Source organism: Myripristis murdjan, chromosome 19 (assembly GCF_902150065.1).
Source record: "Myripristis murdjan chromosome 19, fMyrMur1.1, whole genome shotgun sequence".
Taxonomy (NCBI): Eukaryota; Metazoa; Chordata; class Actinopteri; order Holocentriformes; family Holocentridae; genus Myripristis; species Myripristis murdjan.
This window is the reverse complement of record NC_043998.1, coordinates 12,052,040-12,076,027: the sequence shown is the minus strand read 5'-3', so window position 1 is coordinate 12,076,027 and position 23,988 is coordinate 12,052,040. Positions and strand designations below refer to the sequence as shown.

Sequence of the window (23,988 nt, the reverse complement as noted above, 5' to 3'; positions counted from 1 at the left end):
TCTTTGTGTGATAAAGACACAAGGTGTTCAGGGTTCACTTGTCAGACCTGTTAGTCAGGTAGTAATGTGAATTAAAACAGATGATACTTGACCGTGAAGCCTCTGCGTGTCAGGCAGTAGTGATTGGGCAATGGGGGGGAATCACCCATATGATGAAAAAGGAGGGGAAAAAATAATCAGGTCACTGAATGACACAGTTTTAGTTCAAACTGCTCCATTTATACGATCTCGTGGGGACATGAAAAGGAAGGAGGGATGCAAAGCATGAGATAGAGGAAGCAGATTGAGAAAGGGGGAACACATGAGAAAGTTAAGAGAGCAGAGGGGAGTGAGAATCTACAGTGAATCCGACAGAGGGTTCACTCTCAGTCCAATTCATGGTGGATTACTATCAAATTCTGTAAAACTTTGTCAAGATGTGGATTCACATGGGGGCCACACTTTTTGTCTTCATCTCTGCAATATTCACATGTCATATGGGGAAAGTTTTATCTGTCAAGCATCAGAAAGCATTCCTGACATTATAGTGTCACTCCTTGATGAGTTGTATGCAGGCTTACCCTTTCTGAGCTGAAGTGTGGGGAGACCTCTGCTGTCTAAACCTGCAGCTGCACGCTCAACTGAGGACACCCTGCTTGGCCGTCATCCATAGACACAAACCACAGAGCAGCAAAGGAGTGTTGACAAACCAGAAACAATTTCCCAGCTGACTTAACCTGAAATAATCACAGCTCATAACGGTATTCTGATTCACACTAGGTTCAGGATGAAATAACATATCTAGTAATAATACATGGTGTCGGCACTGCCTTTTACTGCCCTGTTTCCACTTTCAAAACCATCTGACCAGGTGCAAAAACATAAATGCTTAACTCTTACACAAAGCACAGGATTGTATATCTTAGGTTTGAGGGCAAACTGCATGCATGCAAACTGAAACAATATGTGGACATTTAAAAAGAAAACATGATTAATCATTTGTCCTCAGCTGCTGCTGCCCTCTGTTGGTAAAACCAGCTCCCTCCAAGAGGAAAGGTCATACCACAACAACAAAAAAAAATTGTTATGGCATGATCATTGAAAATTTTTGTGCAATGTCTAGTGACAGAACAAAGAAAACTATTTTTAAGTCATAAAATCAGAAAGTATTTTCATGACAAGAAACCTACTGCCTTGATGACAAAGGTCATCAAGGCATTGAACTTTGTCACTGTTGGGCATGCACTCCTACAGTAAAACAGATAGCAATTAGCACTACCTACATGTCAGTGATATGGAGAAAATATTATTTTTAATGGTTGCCATCTTAAGACTTTAACATTTGTTTCATAATTCCTGAACATCTCACACTTATAACACAATTACGCTGCAGTCACACATTTGGTAAAGGTGCTACATCTGGAATCCTGCGGGTCCCAGCAGCAGGTTCATCATTACAAATGCACGCTGCATGGCTACGCTCTGTCAAAACCACAGAGCTGCATTTTAAATTGTAGCACAGATCTGAAGGTTTCCAAAAATACCAAAACCGTCTTAATGAATTTCATGGAAATGTTTATAAAATGGCGCACCACACATCTAGTTATTTTCTACTTGATATAATGTCGTAGCCATAGAGCATCTGGGTTTTAATATTCCACTAAATTTAAGTGTGATGTAGTTTCAGTGAAGCATGGCACCCAACAGATACACAACATGGATATGCCGTACAAAATGGGAAAATAAATGTGTTGTTTCTAATGCAGATACCTTGCTGGGCCTGCTGGTAGCGCTAGAGGGAAGATCATGGAATCACGTGGTTGCCAGGTTTCATCTGCTAGCCAACATGAATGTTGTCGGCAAATTTCATGGTGATCCACCAAACAGATCTGGAGGTATGGCCCTGTGGTCCCGACTGCTGACCGACCCACAGACCAACTTAGAAGCTACTTAAGGGAAAATGTGAGGGAAATTAGAGTTCAAGGGCTTAAATCACAATATATTGTTGCCAAATACCTTGTGATACTTTCATGCTGCCACTGACAAGATGACTGCTCATCATCTCCATCACATGCCAGTGGAACCGCCGGTCCTACTGTTTCTCAAAAGTGAGACGTTTCCCATTGACCCTTCCTGTTGCAAAGACTTGCTGCTCTCCCTGGGATGACTCTGCATGTGTTTGTTTTCTATGAATAAACATGTAATAAACAAGTTTTTTTTTTTTTTTTTGGCTTTCAAATTCTCTCCACCACCCACTGACACGAGAATCTCTGCAAGTTGTAGTGCCCTTTGCACTGGAAAAAAGACAGCACCATCTCCCTCTTTCGATCAAGCAGTTTCCTCTTGTGCCATAAAGCAGTTTAGCAGATTTCCAGTGAAATCCTTCTGGGTGGCACACAGTGCAGCTCAGAGTGAACTTCTCACCATGTCCTGGCAGAGAGAGGCCGTACTACATGCTTGACCTGAACTAATGAATAAATACAGTCATGATCTAGTGCAGCGGTTCTCAAATGGGGGTACACGTACCCCTAGGGGTACGTTGGAGCACTGCAGGGGGAACATAAGATTTTTTTTTTTTTAAATGTTAATTTTAAAAATATCAGTCATGCATAATTCCTAAAATATTTAGCCAATGCTATCTGAATGTAAGTTTAACCCACATTTTATATTCCGTATTCCCTCCGGGGTTCCTGAAGGTGTCAAATATGTGTGTTTCTGTTTAAAATGTGCTGCCGTGGTCTTTGAGCGAGGAGGTTTGTTCACTATGACCAGGAAGACAAGACAAAAAAATCCAGAAAATGGATTAGAGGTTGAAATGTAGCAGTGATACAGCTGAAAACAGGGAGAAATAAGTGGAAAAGAAGCAAAAACACAAACAACAAAATATCCTCAGTATCAGGTTGATGTTCAGAGACTGATGGAGCTGGATTGCACCTCTGCATATAGGATTTTTTTCTCTACCAAAAACATTTTTGAACTAGTCAGGAGGTACTTGGCTGAAAAAATATATCCAAGGGGGTACATTACTGAAAAAAGTTTGAGAACCACTGATGTAGTGTGACATGTACAGGTGATCCTGAAAGTCAAGAAAGTAACAGTATTACAGCCAGTTAACATGTCTGGTCACACTAGTTGACAGAAGCCAAATAACTGATATGCTAGACTTCACAATGCTGGGAATTTATGGCCACAACAAGTTGCTGTCAAAACTGGGCTGAAGTTGTGCAGTCTGTTCCCGGCATTAAAGACTTTGAGAGACAGCATGCTGTATTATGACCAGCGTAAACACACCAGGCCCAAAGTTAACCGCCTGCCAGACAGAACACAAAGCACAGAACAGGAGCAGAGGCTGCAAACTGAAAGTCGCTCGTGAGGTTTGTGAATTTAACACCTATGCATGTGATGTTTTCAGTCCTTTTCAGTTATATTTTGCTTAAGAGAGTATCATCATGAATGCAGGCATCAGTGTAAAATTCTCATTTTTCCAATAACAATATAAACACAAAACATCAAAGAAAGACAAAAAGGGAAAAAACAAGAATATAAAGTTAGTAAAAGTAAGTAAATGAAACAAATTAGGACTAAATAAAAAAAAAAACTCATTCCCAAAAAACACCCCATTTGTCCCATTTGTATTGGTTCACATGTCTTGAAAGCATTGTATCAGATACCTGTTTCTTCATCTCTGCTACACTGTTTTTAACAATAAAATACAATTTTGAAACATATAATGCCTACTGACAACTTAGCAGACTTTGGTTCTATGCATGTCCAAAAACCAGCCATGCTCATACCGTTTAACTAAAAGTGTTACGTCACACTGTGGCATGAGAGGCAGACAGCAGACTGCTGTGTGAAGGCACAAACCTACAATAGTCTCAATTAGAGTCATCTCTGCCGACTTGACTGACAGCTCACAGGTGCGCGGAGATTGCATCCAATGAGAGGACTGTCATGTGAGAGAGGCGGTTTGACAGCTGACATCGTGGAAATAGTTACCTGCTCTAAATATTGAGGGGAGGGGAGGGGTACAGTGGGGTGGCGGGGGCACTGGGGAGGGAGGGGCGAGACATTCACAAAGAGAGCCTTAATGTGGGGCAAACTGATGGTGCCTCTGTTGGCCACGGCCCCAGACAGACACACTCTGTTCACTGTGTGTGTGTGTGTTTGTACGTTGTGCAGCAGTCAGCAGAGCAGCACTTGGCCGCTGACACCTGCTCACATGTCCAAGTGTTGTCACAACTGTCAAAGCTGAACATACACTCCACCTCAACATTGTGCACCCACATCACGGGCTGACGACAAATAGATTTAACCGAGGGCGCGTCAATGCCTTTTCTTTACTTTCTACACCGTCTCAGCCACGAAACATCACCGTCTTGTTTTAGTCAGAGTCTAACTTTATAGATGAAAACGGTGCAACTCTGTGGTAGGAAAACAAACTAGAAAGTGACTCTCTGAATGGGAAAAAACTATTTTAACCTCCTGACATGCAACAATTTCATTCTCTTACATGTTTCTTACGTTTTAGTCAATCTTAGTTTGCACTCTTTATTTCTTTATACTATCTTTTGCAGTTGTTTTTTGTCTCACCCCTGAAAAAATTGGTTGGCTCTGCACACACAGTCCCATTTTTAAGCTGTACATTGGTATAACTGTGAGTATGACAAACGTAGGGAGAGGCAAAGTAGATTTTATATTGGAAATGGCTTTTTTATCCTACCCTGGATAATGCATGCAATGCGTCATGCACCTGTGCATTATTTGGTATTCTGTGTTTTTGTGTTTTGTGTATTTATTTAATACCGCAAGAGTGAGCGTGTAAGATTTCCACTGCTGTAGCTGTAAATGGTGATAAAGCACCTGGAAACTTGAACTGCTCAAGGAAAATGAAATCCCAACTCTTTACTTTTCTGGCCACTTTGATGCATTGCTCAGTTACCTGAAACTGAAACTATACTAGTGTACTTTTTGTACCCTGTCAACATGGAAATAAGGTGTTTTTATTTATGCTACACTTGAAAGACCAAAAACTGAAACATACACGAAAAATGATTAGGGTCTTACTATTTTCTCAATGCAGCCACTGTGAAGCCATTTGAAGCCCTTAGCTGGCACAAATTCCCATATACATGACTCAAGACTTCATTTTCACGTTTATAGCTGTCTTATTTATGGTCTCGCCAAAACCTGTGATATTCGATTTTATTAGATATTATATCAGTGAGATTCCAGGGATGTACAGCAGGATAGTCGCAGCACTTCAGTACTGGAATAAAATACTTTATGTGCCATTCAAGTCCAGTTCCTGAAAGTTCAATGTGAGAATAAATCATTATCCTCACTTCACTGCATGCAAAAATATAAATGCTTCACATTCAGTGCACTTTGTCTTGTCTAATTTTACTATGCAAGTAACAGGAGATATTGGACAGGAATAGCTCACTGCAAAGAACGTCCTCTATAATTTCACGTATACTGTAGTGACAGCAGGGGGGTTCTTTTTTTCCTCTGAAACCTCAGACACTAAGATAATTAAAAATGAATGTCACCAATTAATGAGACACATATTCTAAACTGTGCCTTTATTCTACTGCAAAGCCACAGTCGGCTACACCTTCACATTGCATATAGAGAGCTGCATACAGTGACAGTGAAAAGTGTGTGCACTCTTTGTTAAACTGGAATCTATCTATGTGTGTGTCTACCTGTTATTTTGTGTGTGTGTTAAAGTGTCTACCCTCACTGTTTTATTAAACTGCAGCACTGCGGCAGATGTTTATGTACCATGTTACAAAGAATTAATACTTCAGTTATGGTTTCAGATAAACACATTTTGGTTGAAATTTGTTCTTGCTGTAATCTGATGGTACTCAATGCGCTGGCTGGTCTGTAGTTCAGAAAAAGTGAATGTGAAATGTCAAGACTTGCACCCTGATGTCACTTGCAGATGATGTCTGGAGACTCAAGGGAGGATTAAAAATTTTTGAGAAACTTGCCAAGTGTAAAGAAACTGCAGTAGTTCAACACTTAAAGAGTAATAATCTCATCTGAAATCTGTCTGCAGACCTCCCCTCTCAGTTTCCACTTGATTAATTCTAAATGATCTGATTTCACTTAACCTTATCTGAGTTCCAGAGCCAGAGCAAACGGCTACTCACAAACTCTGTAAATTAGAGCCATCCAGAAGAAAAAAAAAAAAAAAAAAAAGCTTTACATGGAGCACAATGTGACCATGTGCTGTTTTTGTTTTGGACCCCTGGACAACTGACCCACAGCCCTGATACAGAGCACACTGAGGCCCTCAGTGGTGGCACGGTGGATGGTGTTACCCAGAATGCTTTGAGGCAGACGCTTGCCAAGACCTGAGTGGGTTTTAGACAGCTAAAATTACAAGTTGGCTTTAGATAAATTTAGATGTTGTAACTCTACGACTTCTGACTCTATGGCGTAGCTGTCTGCTGTAAATACATGCGGAATGTAATTTCCACACCCCACTAACCCAGTTTTAACAAATAAATGGATTACTATGTTAAGTATTACACAAGCTTAATATCTGTGTACCCCAACTACACAAAACAGAGCTTAATTTTCATGTGCTGAAGGCAGGCAATGCAGTTTTACATCAACAATGGGAATAAGAAATAACACACGATTTCCTGCGCTCTTGGAAATAAATAAATAAATAAATAAATAAATAAATAAATAAAGTCTAATTATCAGAATTGGTACTTATAAATGTTATCAGTCACCATCAACTACGCAGACTCACGCGAACACAATAGTGCCATTGTACTAGTCTAAAAATAATACCCTCAAGTAAAAATGCATAAATACATAATAACAATAATAACAGACTATTAGGATATGCAGTAGTAATGTGCAGGCTAATGGTGTAAGGACACAATTAAAAGCCCGTCATTAAGTCCCTGCCAATTACACTCTCAGCATCACCTTGAGAAAAAGAAAAAAAAAAAAAAAAAAAAAAAAAAAAAAGGCGGCGGAGTAATAAAGCGCGCGGGTCATAAGGTGACATAAAATTATGTTAATAACGCTGACATTGTGTTGACCACGGCTCGGCTGGTTCATTGTCGAGGATATCCCTCTGTCGGTGGAGGAAGGGAGTGGTCTAACCGGGGGAGAAGTGACTGTTTGGCTGCTGTTTTTCAGCACCGTTTCCTGGGACACAGCTGGCTGAGGACACACCTCACCCCGGATGATCGGTGACAATAACGGGCAACTCGAAAACACAAGGAGGCAAAATATTGTTCAAAATGCCAAACAGGTCGACGGCAGCTCCCTCACCGGCCACAGCAGCCGTTCAACAATAGGCATGTTGCCCATATCATAGCGCCATTACGTGCGTTCATACAGTAGGCTATAAGCAGCGCACTGGTTCACTCGTTCACCCCCTTCCCTCTTTTATTCACTCACTCATTAGCTCACTCATCCTTAATTTCACCCCCTCCCTCAATCCCTCTTCTTTTACTCCCTCCCTGTTATGCTCTTTTATCCACTTCCTCTGTTGTGCTACAATATAACATTTTATTTGCTTTGATTTACTCGCTCATCCATTCACATTCATCCCCTCCCTCTTTTATTCACTCACTCCCTCACTCTTTCATGCACTGCCTCCCTCCCTCCTTTTTTTTACTCCCTCCCACTCTTTTATTCACTCATCCATCCACTCCCTCCCTCTTTTACTCACTCATTCACTCATTTGCTCACTCAGCCACTCCAACACCAACTCATCCACCCTCGCTATAACACACATTCACACACACACGCACCAAACACACTCCACAACTCATTTTGGACAGGGCAAACAGGAAGAAAGAGGCGTCGAGAAATATTTTCCTCACCACAGGGAACTTAGTTGTGATAAAATATAGGTTAAAGCCAGCAAAAAGATAGGTGAAACAAAGGGCAGTGAGTATAATGCTAGTTGATCATAAGCAAGGGGCACTTCATGACTTGAAAACGGTCAGTGTAACCTCCCTATAGTCCCTTTAGGATAGGACCTTACCAGCTGCCTGGGAGACTGGCGTTGTTTTCCACCATGGCCATAATATGGATTGGGACAGACAGCTGGATCCACCACCGGCTGCACTCAAACACTGGAAAATAACCAAACTCACTTAATCAGTGTCATAAAGTCGGGGAAAAATAGCTGTAAACAATGATGTGACTTTCATGAAGAAATCAAGATGGCGTTGAAGGGGATGATATCTGATCTAAATGTATTTTATTTTATTTTTTTAAATAACAGAGATTAATTGCAAAGTTTGTTATTGTGACTATTTTGCCTGCTGCAGACCCGCATCGCAGACCCCTTGAAAACACAAGAAGCATATGCATATCAAACCTGTTATTGACAGCAGTCTGATGCACCAGTTCCTGAACAAAAGAATGCCATCAATGCGCCCTATATTGAGGGCTAGCTTTACTTTAGACCAGACTAGAGTCACACACACCGCCGGACTCACACCTGCTCAAATGACTGCCACTTACACCCCTCGCTATTATTTGTTGACACATTTTATTGACTAGTATCAGAAATCCTGATCTTTGTAGGTGTTGGCAACTTTCCTGACAATGGAGCTCAGTGACTACTGCCATAGTGATAGTTATAACCAATTCTGCCCAATAAACAGCCAACACAGTAAACCCAACCACGACAATAAAACCTATACAAATCTGTATTATCGACGCCATCGTCACCTATAAATTAGATACTGTGACATTTAATTTATAGGAGGTTTAACAGTAAATAATCTCGACCACGTCACTCAAAGTCAATGGCCGGGCTGTGTTAGTTGGAAAACTGTATCGCTGTATTAAAAGCAAAAACGGGATTCTGCACTGATCGAAACACGTGCAATCGTTTGACTATAGATTCAATTTCAATATGCATTTGAAATTTTGACGATCGGTTCCGTCTGTTTGGGTCAATTTAACACGAAATGTACAAAATTGTTCACAGCACTCATTGCTTCTAGCGGGTTTTCCTTAAATAAAAGTTCTTCCGTGGCAGAGGCGAGGCGGGACAAGTGTGTCTCCCTCAAGCCCAATGTGTCTGCTATCCGCCCGTGGTGTTTTGCGAGCCGGTACTGCAGCACAGTTTTTATATTTGTCAGAAGTTAGAGGATGAAGAAACACAAACAGGACGGCGCCAGTTCCATGGAGTCTGCTAGATCAGCTGCTGGCAGTTGGTGTTCTCAATCACGTCCGCACATAGGCTTCATAGGCTCACAGAAGCGCCTGTGGAATAAGACACACTCCTATGATCCTGCCTCCTGACGCGTCAGTGCGTATGGCAAATTAAAAACGTCTCGTTTTATTTCAAACCTGCGAGTTTGTCCTTGTTTACAAACTCCGACTTTCTCGGGGAAAGCCTCTTATTTCTGGACATTTATATATCTCGCCGCTTGCGACGCTCTGCCTTACCAATCCAGCCCCGGATAACTGCACCTGTAACAGTTTCTTGTGAAATAACTCTTAAGGAAAGTCATTATGGCTGAAACGGGGGCGGCACCAGCCAAAACTAAAAAGGCTACCAAGAGCAAGAAAGCTGCCTCTCATCCCAAATACTCCGAAATGATCAAGGCAGCCATCAACGACGACAAGACCAGAGGGGGAGCGTCCCGTCAAAGTATCCAGAAGTACATCAGCAGTCACTACAATGTGGGCAATAACTGCAATTTGCAGACCAAGCTGGCACTGAAGAGGCTGGTGGCATCGGGCATCGTGCGCCACACCAAAGGCATCGGTGCGTCCGGATCCTTCAAACTGAGCAAACCCAGCGAGGCACCGAAGGCAAAGCCAGCTGCCAAGCCAAAGAAGGCAGCAAAAGCCCCGAAACCCAAGAAGGTGGCCAAACCCAGGAAGGTCACCAAGACGCCAACAAAAACCAAGAAGGCAAAACCTACAGCGAAGAAAGTGAAAAAGGTCACGAAAAAGGCGCCTGCACCGAAGCCCAAAAAGTCACCAGCGAAGAAACCCAAGGCAACGAAGCCCAAGACAAAGAAGGCAAAAACGGCCGCAAAGCCCAAGCCCAAGGCGTCCAAAAAGGCAGCAGCCAAAAAGAAGTAAAGGACAATACCCGAGAGACTTGATCACAGAAAGTCGCTGTAAATACTTTGAGGAAATGTTTTCTTATATGTATTATTTTTGTATGGTCTCATGCGAACTTATCCTGATGTTTTTACCAGCTGTGTATCCTTCTTTGCACTATAGCAAAATGACGCTGTAGAAATTTAAGTTACGTAATTGTGAGCATTTTTATTTGACATTAAAATACTGTAACTGTTAATTCATCTCTGACCATCGGATTTCTATAGCCTATAGTCTTACATTAAGGAAAATAATGTTTGTGACTCGAATCTGGACCTTATTGAACCAACTAATAGTCATTGTGCACGAGGTCGCACTGAAAACAAATGTTTCAGTAGTGAGCTTTGTTGAGTCTTGACAATGTACATAGGCAGTGGACGTCAGCAAGATTTTCCACAAGGCTAAATAATTGTCAGCTTAGGCTACATTTTGTAGAATTTCTCATGTTAACACCGATCTGTGCTATTAAAAATATCCACATCCAACTGTGCTGAATCACTTTTAAAGACTGTTTATACTGCAATTCAATAAACCTGTCATCTTCTACAACCTGTGTTTGAGAAGTTGTTGCGCGCTTTTTACGCGTGCGTAAAATGGGAACTCTTGAAATTATCCCAATGAAACAATGAATAACGGGGCAGACGAAAACTGAACAGCAGAAATAGAGCAGGTGACCAATGAGATGGCTTCCTCCGTTTTTTTGAAAATTGGGTTGTCCGATGTATTACTCGGAGTTCGTGCGCGCCAGGACCTTGTAAACGAGACACTTTTATTGGCCTGGAAGCGCCCAATGACATGAACGACAAATATGTCGAGGAAAGACTAGCGGTGTGTAGGCCTACAAATATACTCAGTGAACAATTTAGACAACTAGTTTTAGGACCATTCAAGAGCAATATAGTGACTTGCACACTACAAGTTGTCTGTTCATAGGCAGTCACTGAAACATGTACAGATGAGTCTGATGAATGTAAAGTGGCACCTCTGAAAGCCCTGGATGAGCAGGGTAGCACAGTGAGTATAGGGCGCTGTCCTGAGGTGGAGGGTTTGAGTGCAAGTTACTATGACAGCATGCATCTGCTCTGCTGAAGTGTCCTTAAGCAACTGCAGCTGCAGGGTTGCCCTATGACAAATACACATGTTTTGTCTGTTGCTTTACATGCACGCAAATAAATCTTAATACATACTTCATCAGTGGAGGATACACACTGACATTTACTCATTCACGTGGAATTTAATAATAACCTCAAATTGTCAAGACACTTGACTCAGGGCGCCTACGGAGTACTGAGCAGTGTGTGTCAAGACACAGCCAAGGCTCACTGTCCTGCCTCCTCGCTCTTACCTGAGGTGTTACACTTCCATCTTGTGGTGGCTCTCAGGAACAGTCTCTCCACTTGTGATTCCACTTGTCTGAGACCAACAGGAGACAGAGTAGTCCAACTGATGAAAGTGGAGATTATATACAAATTACCTTCTCTGTATAGTCATTCAGCTATCAGGCTTAAAAAAAGGTGCAGAATCATAAAGCTAACCTTGTTACCAGCTTCTTGTTAAATGATCAAGTAAAAGAATCCAGCCAAAAATTAAGGTCACATTTTGAGATGGTCTCATGTACCTGTGTCCAGGGCAGTCATTTATGCTGCACCAGTATAAACCAGAGCAAAATTTGCTTAACAAATCTATGCAATTTGACTGCACAATTTTCACCTCTGTTACATTTTACAACACATTACTCTTTGCAATATATATGGCTTTGTGTTCAGTAAAGTTAATAAACTGCAGCTGCGACACAAACTACACTCGTTATGTAGGCTTGAGAACAAAAATGATCTGTCAGCAATGCTTACATTAAGTAGTAATGTCTTGTCTGAAATATACATTCTCAACGTACTAAAACAAGTAAAAAATGCTTGATCTGGTCTCTGAAGCATGATACTTAAATGTAAATGTGTAACATTGTTAACAGATGAGAATTCAGTCATAACAAATCATCTATATTATAAATCCATCCATAAACAGCATCCGTGAAACACACCACCACTCCCAATACATACATACAATCTTTTGGCCAAAAGGTCACCGGTCTGGTCTGTTTTATTAAGTAAGCATCTAGTTAAGTTCACTTTCTGTCAGCAATAGCCAGTTTGAGTCACAGAAATTATATCCTGTGCAAACAGCTGGTCCCCAGCTGAATTAACCAAAGAAATATATGAGAGTCCCAGGTTGGAAAAAAAAAAAACACAAGGACAGAAATGAGATCCAAGGATCAGCACAGACGGGTGTATGCACACCAAAATAGCACTTACCAGCAATCTAGCCTGGGTTTCACTAAAATTAATATTTTGATCAAACCCAAATCAATGTCAGGAGATTAATTCAGGTTAAGCAGAGATAAAGGGGAGCACATATTTCTTTAGCAGTTTCTCATTTTTAAGGCTTGCCTGCACAGGCAAGGTATAATTCTGATATGAGAAAAATATTTTTCTATTTTTTTCTTGCAGATGCATTAAAAATGTATGCACCACTTTATCTTTCAAATACAAAAGAGCAATTTTTCTTCATGCACAAAGAAAATTTCTCCCTGACAAGCCACGATCACGGCAGATCAGTGGGAGACAAACAGCTAAAAACTATATATAAATGATCAGATTTGAGTTTCTTAAAATGCTTCAGTCATAGATGTACTCAAATGCCCCGAAGGGCAAATCACTATGAGTATTCATTGCTGCAAGATGCTTGAGTATTTGGCAAATTTGATTTTAACATCAGTAATCAGCGGTGGTGGCTTGGTCAAAGGGAAGATGGTCTTATTCAGTGAGGAGTTTCAGGAAGTTGTTCAGCAGCAGCCACTCAGGATGTTTCCAGGTGGACGTCACTGTTGTGTTACAGGTGCACTCTGAGGCTCAGGTCTGAACAACAGTGACATCATGTCGTAAGTCGTTTCCCAAAACAATTTGGAATACTGACTGTTACAAACTATTCATGCTGCCCTTTGGTTGTTGAGGAGTCTATGGTTCGGTATGATCCTCCATTCACAATTTGGCTTTTTTCTGTTTTGCTTAGGAGAGACTTTATGTAGAAAAAAACATTTCTCCTATCTCACCCTGAAAACTTAACAGATAGGTGAAGGGAAAGCAATACACTTGACACAAAGTCTTCCTGCATCTCCTCCCCTTTCATAAAGCACCCATTTGGACATCAACAGTAGCAGCTCTTGGTGCTTCAGTGCACTGAGCAGAGGGGTTAGCTCATGCTTAGCCCGGCTAGACAATGTAAGGCGGAGCAAGCTGGGCAGGGGAGAAATGGGACGATATGATCATCAACAGCTTCCAGATTATTATCATCAAGTGAGTCGGAAGGTAAGATGAAGAAGCTTGAAACTGAGAAGCTAAGAAGTCTGGAACAGAGGATGGTGGAGAGGAGACTGGAAATCTTTGGGGTAAATAATAAAATGATGAGAGTCCATCAAGTGCAGACTGGTGGATCTGGAGCCGCCCTTGGAGGTTTGGTGTTGAAGGCTGGAGGGTGTGTTTGAGGAACAGAGATATGCGGTCTCTGGTCAGTTGGTGGTCAGTCATTTTTGTCGGGCAAAGGCTCTGTAGATGGCAAAGCCAAGGACTGCAACAACGGCTGAACCCAACGCCACTCGCAGCCAGAATGATGTGTTGCTCATGTCGGAGCCATTCAGGTGCCTGCAGAGGGGACAAAATAAGAAAAGGACTGTCAACACACAAGTACACAATCAATGTAAAGCCGCTTAAGTGTTTTCTGAGCCACAATCTTCAGATTCCATCTGGACTGTAGAAGTATCTATAAGGTGATCGTTAAAGTAAGCAGTTACACTGACAAGTTGCTTTTCAGAGAAAATCCTGAGCTCATCCAAATTTGAAGTTCCTAATTTTGTGGGGAAATTGTTCACCAGTACATTTCCCACGACATTGTTGCTCATATAATACAAATATCAACTTGATCAAAAATTCTGTCTTAATACAAAAATCATGTTTCAAGTCAAGGAGGTCACTAGCACTTAAAGTGGAATGCTTCCCATATAAAGACTGATTTCAGGTAATGCTTGAGAAGGGGATTAGTTGCCTTCAGGTTTTCCAGGACCATTTAAAATTTAAATTGTTATTTTGTTCATCTCATTTTCCATGCTTCCTATGACTGGAACACTAATACTTAAAATTTGCTGGCTCACCTTTGGCAAAAAACCCCCAATAACAAACAGTAGCAGTCGAACTACAACGTACGGATACATTGCTGCCCAGGCAAGCCTGGTGTAGATTTTCTTGCTGGTGGAGTCTAGGGAAAGGCTGGAGAAGGGCAGCGGTGCAGGCAGTCGGTGTTTGTAACAGAACTCTGCAGGGGTCATCCCGTGGAACTGCTTGACCTCAGGAAGGTCCACCTTGGATGCCACCAGCACACATGGGATGTTGCTCTCCATATAGTGTTGCTAAGAAAAGATATGTGATAAATTTTAGAGAAACTCAGTTGTAAGAGAACTGCAAGTAAATGTATGTTACTTTCAGCATCTGTGGGACAGGTCTGCTACACTGTAAAGACCATTGAGAGTTTATCTTTACAGAATACGAGTGTCATTTAGAGCTGAAGCCCATTTACTACCATCTGTATATGGTTATTTCCCTCCGACACTTTCCTTTGGCCAATCACAGTAAAAGGTTTATCAGTTCCTCTTTGACCATGATCAACATTACCAAAAATCTCACTGTGTTATGTGAATGGATTTGGAAATTATGCACCTTGTTGTGATAAGCCACACCCAGTGCCACGCCCCAGTTTGGCCAACTGGTGTAATCAGCTCTTCCTTGCCCCATGACCAAGCTTTCCAGAAAACGTTGCCATGTTACATCAACCTGTTTGGAAGTTACATGCCTTTTCGTGATCAGCGACACTCACCGACACACCATCTTTTGACCATGCAGCTTGAAATGTGAAGCAGCTCTTGGCCCAAGACTAACCTTTCCACAATGTTTTGTGCAAATCCATTCATACTGTTTTGAGACATACTTCGAAGAAACAAACAGATGGAATGGGGCAAAGACATGACCTCTGTCCAACTCCACTCCACGGGCAGAAGTAATCAGGGCATTGTGCTTATTCTGGGTAAAATTATCTAGCTTGGGCAATTTTCAAGTCAGTGGAAGCTGTTTTTCATTTTGTCCAAAAATGAGTAGCAGCAAAAGGGAGGGAAAATAACCCTGATATCTCCAACTACATTGACAGAGTACATATAACACCTGGAGTAATGCAAAACAGAGGACAATGCAGACAAGACAGCATTATCCTCTAAAAATGACAAGTTCAGGCAGCAGCTGCTCTAAACATATGTTGCTGCTGACCTTGTATATACTGGCACAGTAGTCGAAGGAGTGTGGATCACTGCTGTCGTACATGAGACAAGCAACATCACAGGAAGCGTCTGATGCCTTCAGGAACTCCGTCTCCACGTCAACCTCATAGAGCTGCAGAGGGAACAAACAAGTGTGGAGGTGAGGCTTCGGTTAGCCATGACGAGGGTGAAAGGAAAGGCTCAGTGTTGAGGTCGGGCTGGGAGCTACTCACGATAAGATACTTCTCCTGGTTGCTGACTTGGACAGTGTTAATGGTGTAAGGGGAGAAGGCACTGCTGGAATTTCCCTTACTCTGGAGAAGACAAATAAAAAACAACCAATCACACCTCAGTCACCAGAGTTGATGGCGGACATATTGACATTTTTTTTTAATTACCTAAACTGATTAGATGTAATTTGAAGACAAATGCCTAATGCTATCCATAATTTATGAATGCCACTGAGGTACATGCAACAGAGTGCATCGCCATTTCATACTGCAACGCTTGACATGTTCACTCCAAGACTAACAGATGGTGCCCTACCACAGCACTGCGGCCCACAAAGGCTTGGAGAAAGGCCGTTTTGCCCGTCCCCCGTGGTCCGATCACCTTGCAGAGAAACACTGACCGCTGAGTTTGGCCCTTCTCCAGGTCCACTTCTTTCTCCCGTGTCACTGCACATATAAACAAGCACACACACACAAAATAAACACACAAAATACACAAACTCATGGACAAAAAAGCGAGAAAAAAAAAACCAAAACAAGTCTGATTAATAACACGTTGATGCACCACTGCAACCAACCACGAGTGTAAGACGAGTAACAAGTCGCCTCATATGGAAGACTGATTTGGCAAAAAACTCCTTGCAAAATACTTGTCAACACAGACATTTCTTACATCTTAACATGCTATAAAAATATATGTTGAAGTGGCACTTTTCCCTGTGTCATGTCTTCAAGCACTTCAGCCAGGTAATCATGTTACTTTTATTTGCATTCTTTGCCACATCGGCCTTTTGCATGACATATCACTGTGGTCACTGATTAAATCACATGCTCATGAATACAACAGCGTTTTTACACACACCAAGATACGTGTAGGTGCTTACATACTATGTTATCTCTATGTAAAGAAATGCAAATATCAGGAATATCATTCAAGTCTCAATAACACATGCCAAATTGGCACTTCAACAGCACAGGCTTTTGCCTGCTCACTGTACTGCACAATATTTTTGTTCAGGAGATATATAAATGGCTGTGCTGACAAGTACTTTGCAAGGTGGTTTTTGCCCCATCGGCCTTCCGTACCCACAACCCTTTTTAAGAGGTATGATTGTGCTGGAACACTTTCCGGCCTCTCACACATTTATAGTAAGGTTAACTAAAGGTACTCATCTTTGAGGCAGAGATAGAGACAGTTTGTGTGATTAGTGCCAGTGAGACATTACATCACACTCTCTAATCCTGCCCCAGTTTGCAGACATACCGCCCTCAGACTCTCACCAATCTGAACACACACACACACGCACGCACACAGACAGTACAACTAAACAAACACAAGAAATACCTTCCCATATCAGCTTTCAGACACACAGTAACTGACTAAATTAATCACTATACCTTCGGTTAGTGGTAACAGGTAGCAGGGGCATTATTTTGACATCTGAGAGGGTAGAGTGCCACATTTCATACCATGTACGCATATGTGAACAAAAACACACACTCACTCTCACTCTACATTCAGTGTCTACCATTCATTCACACATTGTTTCTACCTTGTGACATACATGCATTTGCATCAACACAACTATAATGGACCAGATTAGACTCATGACCCTCCTATATGGTTAACTGGGACTTGGATTACTTGTGTATCTTTTTCAAAGGAAAAATGCCATTCTGACTGAGCTACAGGTTGACATAAGCTACAACTGGCTGAGGGTCATCCACTTTCATCCTTATACATGAGCAGGTATGGAAGCAGATACACACGCCCACACACACACCTGTGACTGCTGCAGTCTGTGAGTCCTGCTCAGTGAGGATAGGATAGCCTAGGTATCCTAGGTATTCCAGGCAACGATGAATGTCAAGGTATGCAGAAAGCCTGAATATGAAAGCACGGACACATACATGTGAGTGTTGCGCAGTGCAGACTAACAAATACAATGTGCACAAAAACTGCAAAACTACTGCATGCTTGCAAACATAAAGAAAACATTGATTTGATTTGACAATCAAACAAGATACTTACGTCCACTGGCAAAGGTAGCCATGGTGAGAAATATAGCCCTCATCTGTGGTTGGGACAGATGCGTAGACCTCTGCACCCCATGGCATGTAGGGCAATACGCAAAACAGATTCTTCAGCTCTGTGGGGGACAGGGCAGAGTCCTTATCCTGGAAGGGAAAACATCACTTCATCAAAACAAGAAAACACTTAACTGTTAAACTAGTAGCATAACAAAAATACTGAAAACCTCTGTGGAGAATTGTTGATAATTCATAAAGTGAGGAGAAATGCATTTTTTAAATTCTTTATTTGCATCTTCTTTGATAAATGGCGGCTGGCCCCACTACTCACTTCATCGTACTTTTCAAACAGCCGCTGCAGGAACTGGTAACCTAAATGATTGAGCTCTGAGCTGCAGCCCACAGGAACCCGTAGTCTGACAACAACAAAAAAACAAAAACTACAATTAGACATTTAGATACCTTGGTATGCCAGAATGTTCTGCACACACACACACACACACACACACACACACACACACACACACACACACACACACACACACACACACACACACACACACACACACACACACACACACACACACACAGGGATAGAGCCACATGTACATGCAAATGAGATATGAAATAGATAGCCATGCATAATGTAAAGTGAGGGATCTTTATCTTTTTACTCCCAACTGTTCCAGCAGAACCTGAAACAATATATCAATCAGTTGTATTAAAAGACAGAGCAGAGTCACTGAACGTACTCTGGGTAAAGGTAGTCGTCTGTCAGCTCAAGGGTGTCGTCATAACCAAACTTCCTGAGGATTGTCCATGTAGTCTCATGTCGGCCTCTCTGGATAAATAATGTATTAAGGAACAAGAAACCTGAAAAAGCAAGAGACAGAGGAACCAACTGTTAGTTAAATATGGCACACAAAAAGTTTTAATCTATATGTAGCTACTCCTAGTTGAGTTTTACCGTTGAGGGTGAGGCCATTATCCTGCACACCATCGCTGGTGTTCTTCCACACAACTGTCTTTACATCTTCTAAGGCTTGAGGCGCCAGAGGGTTCCCAAAACAAGATTTCTATGGAAAAGAGACAGATTCTTAATAACAAACACTCACCTCTTGGTTCAGCCAACAGCTGAGCAAACATATGATTAGTAAAGTGTTTTTGACTGGCACCTGAAAGCAGTTGAGTTCAGCATCACTGAGGATATGGTCATTGTCCTGGTCCGAAATGCAGAAGATTCGGCTGAGGGCTCGGACACACGGGGGCTTTAGCTGGAAAACACATCAAGGGACACAGAAGAGATGTTTATAACCATAAAAAAGTGAGGTGGAAAAAACAGAAAGACAGGATGCCCCCTATCTCCAAAAATGGCTCACCTGTTTATCTTCAGGGTCATAAAGAGGGGCAGTGGGGTGGAGAACAGCCTTCTGGGCGTAGTAAAACAACTCTGAAATGTTTTTCAGATTCTTTGCAGAACACTTCAAAGGGGAAACAGCACAAAGAGTATCTCAGTTGCAATCGTCTTGGCTAATTGGCATGCAGTGTGTGTAATTATTTGTGTGAAACCAGGCAAGAGGTTGGCTGACTGGATAACTAAGTCTGTGAAAGAGGAGAGGCTCACCTCAACACATGTTTCAATCTCAGAGAACTGGTTCATGATGGGTAGAATGGTTTCCATTGAGCTCCCGGAGCGAAGATCTGACTTGTTTCCTACTAGGATGATGGGAACCCTGATTTAATAAATGCAGACAATATAAAGTAACTGAGTAAATAGTTTAACACCCATGAAAATCAATTGACCCTACTACAATGGCTGCATTGTGTCGGACCAGAGCGCCCAGCGTCAAGATACTGTACAATAAAAAAGGAACATAATGTTTTAATTCAGCTCATTTTGCATCCCTCATTTGTTTCACAATGAGCACAAAGGTGCATGACAAATAAATTCTACATTTTCCCTGAATGGTAACAATAGATTCTCGCCTTGAACCATTATTTGAAGTAAGGTATAGTATATTTACAGCACATGTAGCCTTTCAGAGCACTGCATAATGGAAATAAAGTGCTCTCTCATACACCAGGGAGTAAGGTACAAGTCACACAGCCAGCTCTAGGTTAGTACATTATTTATTCATGCACAATAAGTATCTTGGTAATTTTCTGCAGTCGGTGTATAATTTAAATATTTTGTTCAGGGATGCTATAAGTTACAACACCGACTCTAATCACGTACACACACCAGAGCAGACTGTTAAGTTGTTGCTCATATCCAGGGCAACTTAGAGCAACAGTCTGGCTCAAATTAATAAATTAGCAATATTATATGCCACCAAGAGCAAGAAGTGCAAAGGTCACTGGCTCCTAGACAACACTGCAGCCCAGGAAACACAACGCTTCTATAAAAACAGCTGATACATACTTGTTCCCCTTCTCGGCATCTCCATTCACTAAAGGAATCCATTTAGTTTTGATCTGAAAAACAAGACGCAGCTTGTGACAAGAGTGCAATATGTAATGTTATCTTTACATCCTATTGACTAAACACGGCATATGTGCTATAGTATTTGGAATTTGTTGATTAGACAGAGTGAAGAGGCAAGACATTACCACCTTTTCTATTGTGTCCTCGTTGGTCACATCATACACCACACACACCACATTGGCCTGTGTGGGTTAGAGAGACAATTGTTGGAAAGGACTTAATACCCAGCACACAATTAACTGGCTCTATTCAGTCCCTTTGAATTAAATCCCCAGAATGCATTACAGTTATGCAAATTCCGAAGTTAGAGCGACACTTCCATTTCAAGATATCTACAGAACAAAAACAACTAATAATCACAGAAGAAGAGGGACTTTTTTGTGTAGTGACTCCCAAAATTAACTTCAAATAAAAATAATTTCACCAGGGAACTAGGCTTTTAGAAAAAGCCATTAAGACGTCCAAATGATGGTTACTGACCTGCCAAACTCACTAAACCAAAACTTGGTTGCATACAGGGGTTAAATTGGGGTTTAATAATTGGGGAACTCTTGTCTGTCACCCGGGAAAGCAGGTGGAGATACTCACCTTGATGATCTCATCTTTCAGGACTTCATCAGACTGTTGAGTTTCTGTTGGGGTTAATGACACACAATCTTATAACTGTTTCCATACAGACACACATGTACCCACTCATTTGAACTGATCTATAGCTGCTAGTCAAATGTATAAAACACACACAAACAGCCAGAGGATTCAGTAATGACGAAGTGACTGTGTGTGAGCCTTCAACATACAATACCTGAGTAGTCCACTATGTGTGTGGGCACCTTCTCTGGGGTGACGTCAGCAGGGATGGTAATCTCTTCAGCTCGGAGGGGAACCTGTGGGAGATCAAAGACCAGATGCTGTTTGAGAAAAAATTTCAACCAACCATTAATTAGACTGAAGCAGCCACTAATATAAACCTATACTTTTCATCTCGCAGGAAATGCAGACGGTCAGAATCTGCATTTAAAAGCAAACTTAATACATAACCAAGACTGAATGCTTAATACCATGAGTACACGCATATAAACAAATTTCATGACCATTAGAGCCATGTCATACAATTAGGTGCCTGTAGGTGTCATTAAAAACAAAATAAAAAGCCACTGACGGAGTGATGTTGTGAGACATTAACACTAACATTTCAATGACACTGTTATGAATGAGATTAAAAAAAAAAAAAAAAAAAGATTGAAAAGTTGAGGTTTGTCGAGGTTGTCATGTAGAAAAAAATGGAGCTTAGAGGACATGAGTATGTGGCAAAGCCTCAAGTTGAAGTCAACCAATGTGCTGATTTCTACATACTAGGATAAATATTATAAATACTTTGCCATCAAACCTTGTACTGGAATTAGCTTGCCCATCTACAATGACCACACTAGTCATAACAATCCTACTTCAAAGTCAATTACAATGGTAATTTTTTGTCATGCAGTTAATTAAGACACTGGTGTTAAAAACAAAAGGGTAAAATCAGTAGCGCAGACAAACCACATCCATATATACAAATCATTCAGTCTATCTACTTTAACTACACATCTAGAGCTACAATTTGTCTGTACTGCACATAGAGAAACCAATTATGTGGATACTGTGTTCGAAAGTGTTCAATTATTGTACCATCTATTATCTTTGAGAAGTTAACACAGTAAGTGGCAGTTGTCAGCTACTCTGGACAAACCCCAAGCTTTAGGGCACAAGTTGTACAGACACTTGCCTCTTCTGGGAACTCCTCTCCAACCAAAGACATGATGAGTGACGTCTTCCCAACTTTGGCTGTTGAAAGAGACAGTATGAAGAGGATGAGAGGAGCTGTATACAGTCAGGGAAAGGCAAATCAAACTTGGTAATGGGATGTGACCATGCAGGGACAGAATGCAGCTTGACATCACACTTTAACCACACCACCCTAGGTTTTGGCTTGTGTAGTGCAGTTTGGTTTACCGCAGGAGACTTTCCTCCCCCCTCTGTGCTATATCTGACTTCAAACTAGATGCACTTGATTAGTCTTTATTTGATTACACCCACACACGCCCTGATATGGATTTATGTGGTGCTGATTATCTGACCACAATGCAAGCGCTGCCAGTGTCCCGGACTGTTGCTGCCGTACTGAGGAGTATTTTAGTTACCGCATTATTTTGGCTGTATTGTCTAAATCAAGTGGGCAAGGTTGACATGAAGGGCATGCAGACCTTTACTTGATATAACTTATCTCACAATGCAGCAGCAAAACAATACAGCAAACTTTAGGAGGTTGGCAATCTCTGGCGGTATCTTCTCATGTGTTAACGTCATTATAATGTACCTCCAAGCTGGTAAAACGCTTCTAGAAAGCTGTCGTTGATTTTGCATGTGCAACATAGCCGTCAGTTGTTGAAGCAGCAACATGTTTACAGTACACTCAATGCTAATCACAAAGTATATCCTACAAGCTAACTTTGCCAGCATGGCTAGCTGAACCTTGTATCCTCCCAAAACGCTATTTAGCAGAAGTGCCGTATTTACATCCGTTAGCACTTTTACTAAATAAATGTTCAACAGTCATTTCCGAGGGACATACCCTCCATTTTCTACAGCTGTCGCTAGAAACTACCAGAAGCTGCGGAGAAAGTTTACAAGTTAGTACAGGGCTGTGTGCTGTCTAGCTGGTATTTGCTAACGGCAGCTCGCTAGCTTGCGGTTAGCTGCGCTCCGTAGTCATGTCAGCAGAAACGACTCACGTTCCCCCAGCAAAAGTATCCTGACGTCTCTTTTCATTTTCCTTCTCTTTATCCAGAGCAGACAGACGCAATGTGGTCTTAAAATGGGGTTTAACTTTCATCTGAATGTCAATTTTCAAACACCAAACGTGAGTCCCTCCACAACGCCAGCATCCAAGGTGAAACCATATCGTTCCGGTTCACGAGCTGGGAAACGCGCCCCCTGCTGGCCGAAGCGCACACTGCGCCCCTGCCTAACTAGCGCCCCCGGCTGGCTGCATTTATTCTTAAAAATAATAAAATACTCCATCATGAACTGTAACAGAGACAACTTCGGTTAATTCCAGTGGTGCAGTGGTAGCTGAGGAGGTAAACTATTAAGGTGATGAGTAGATCTCTAAAGAGCAAGTGGGTATACTCTTTTATATATTTAAATGACTTTTTGGCTAAAAGAGGTGGGTATATTCTGTATACCTGCATATACCCTTCTCTAAATCACTAGGTAATCCTTTTTCACAGTAGTGTTTGCAATTGGGAATTTATAAGCCAAACTAAAGTATAAAACTCTGATTTCAATAAGACTTTGTAATTATAGAGTTTAATCTTTGGCATGTAATTACAATATTATCAGATGATTTTGTATGGAAATGAAGTCATCTGGATAAAATGGCTTATAGAGAGCATTATGGTGAAATATGCCGCTCTGTCTGCCCAAGCAGCTTCTTTTAATTCTGCAATTTGATCAAAATTGCTGGCAGCTGCCTGCACCTTTGAGATAAGCTTATAGAGGTCAACACTTTCTTCTGCTTTGAGCGGAAACAAACTGTTCATTTCTTTATGAAGCAAATATAAGCACACAGGTGATAAGCAAGATAATCTGGATTACTTTGAAATATTTTATAATATCTTTGCAGTTACTAGGGTATAATGTATACACAGACACACACACACACACACACACACACACACACACACACACACACACACATATATATGTATATATATATATAGCCTAACTAACTTTTAACCAGCTATAATCTTTTAAAT

The 23,988-nt window shown here is 41.4% G+C and overlaps 3 protein-coding genes across 3 annotated transcripts in view; 1 reads left to right on the top strand and 2 right to left on the bottom strand.

Moving 5' to 3' along the window:
* The window catches only part of rhbdl1 (rhomboid, veinlet-like 1 (Drosophila)), a 62,994-nt gene extending 51,345 nt beyond the window's left edge, over positions 1-11,649 (bottom strand). The window contains exons 1-2 of the mRNA XM_030077525.1: positions 11,438-11,649; positions 8,006-8,096 (exon numbers count right to left, since the gene is read on the bottom strand). The gene's annotated coding sequence lies outside the window, so the exon portion shown is untranslated. The remainder of the gene's footprint in view (positions 1-8,005; positions 8,097-11,437) is intronic.
* Positions 9,243-10,638, top strand: h1-0 (H1.0 linker histone). The gene has a single exon (XM_030077526.1). It carries the CDS (start codon positions 9,493-9,495, stop codon positions 10,069-10,071), a length of 579 nt encoding a protein of 192 aa, XP_029933386.1. The 5' UTR covers positions 9,243-9,492; the 3' UTR covers positions 10,072-10,638.
* Positions 11,650-12,171: 522 nt separating the features above from the next.
* On the bottom strand, positions 12,172-23,140 carry rhot2 (ras homolog family member T2). Its single transcript, XM_030077523.1, has 19 exons — positions 22,963-23,140; positions 21,957-22,015; positions 20,994-21,075; positions 20,780-20,823; positions 20,320-20,373; positions 20,129-20,181; positions 19,331-19,439; positions 19,086-19,187; positions 18,882-18,980; positions 18,674-18,782; positions 18,459-18,579; positions 18,038-18,122; positions 17,708-17,853; positions 17,460-17,560; positions 15,992-16,122; positions 15,679-15,759; positions 15,456-15,578; positions 14,346-14,548; positions 12,172-13,787 (listed from the first exon to the last, which is right to left on the bottom strand). Exons 1-19 carry the CDS (start codon positions 22,997-22,999, stop codon positions 13,670-13,672), a joined length of 1,857 nt encoding a protein of 618 aa, XP_029933383.1. The 5' UTR covers positions 23,000-23,140; the 3' UTR covers positions 12,172-13,669.
* Positions 23,141-23,988: the final 848 nt, after the last annotated feature.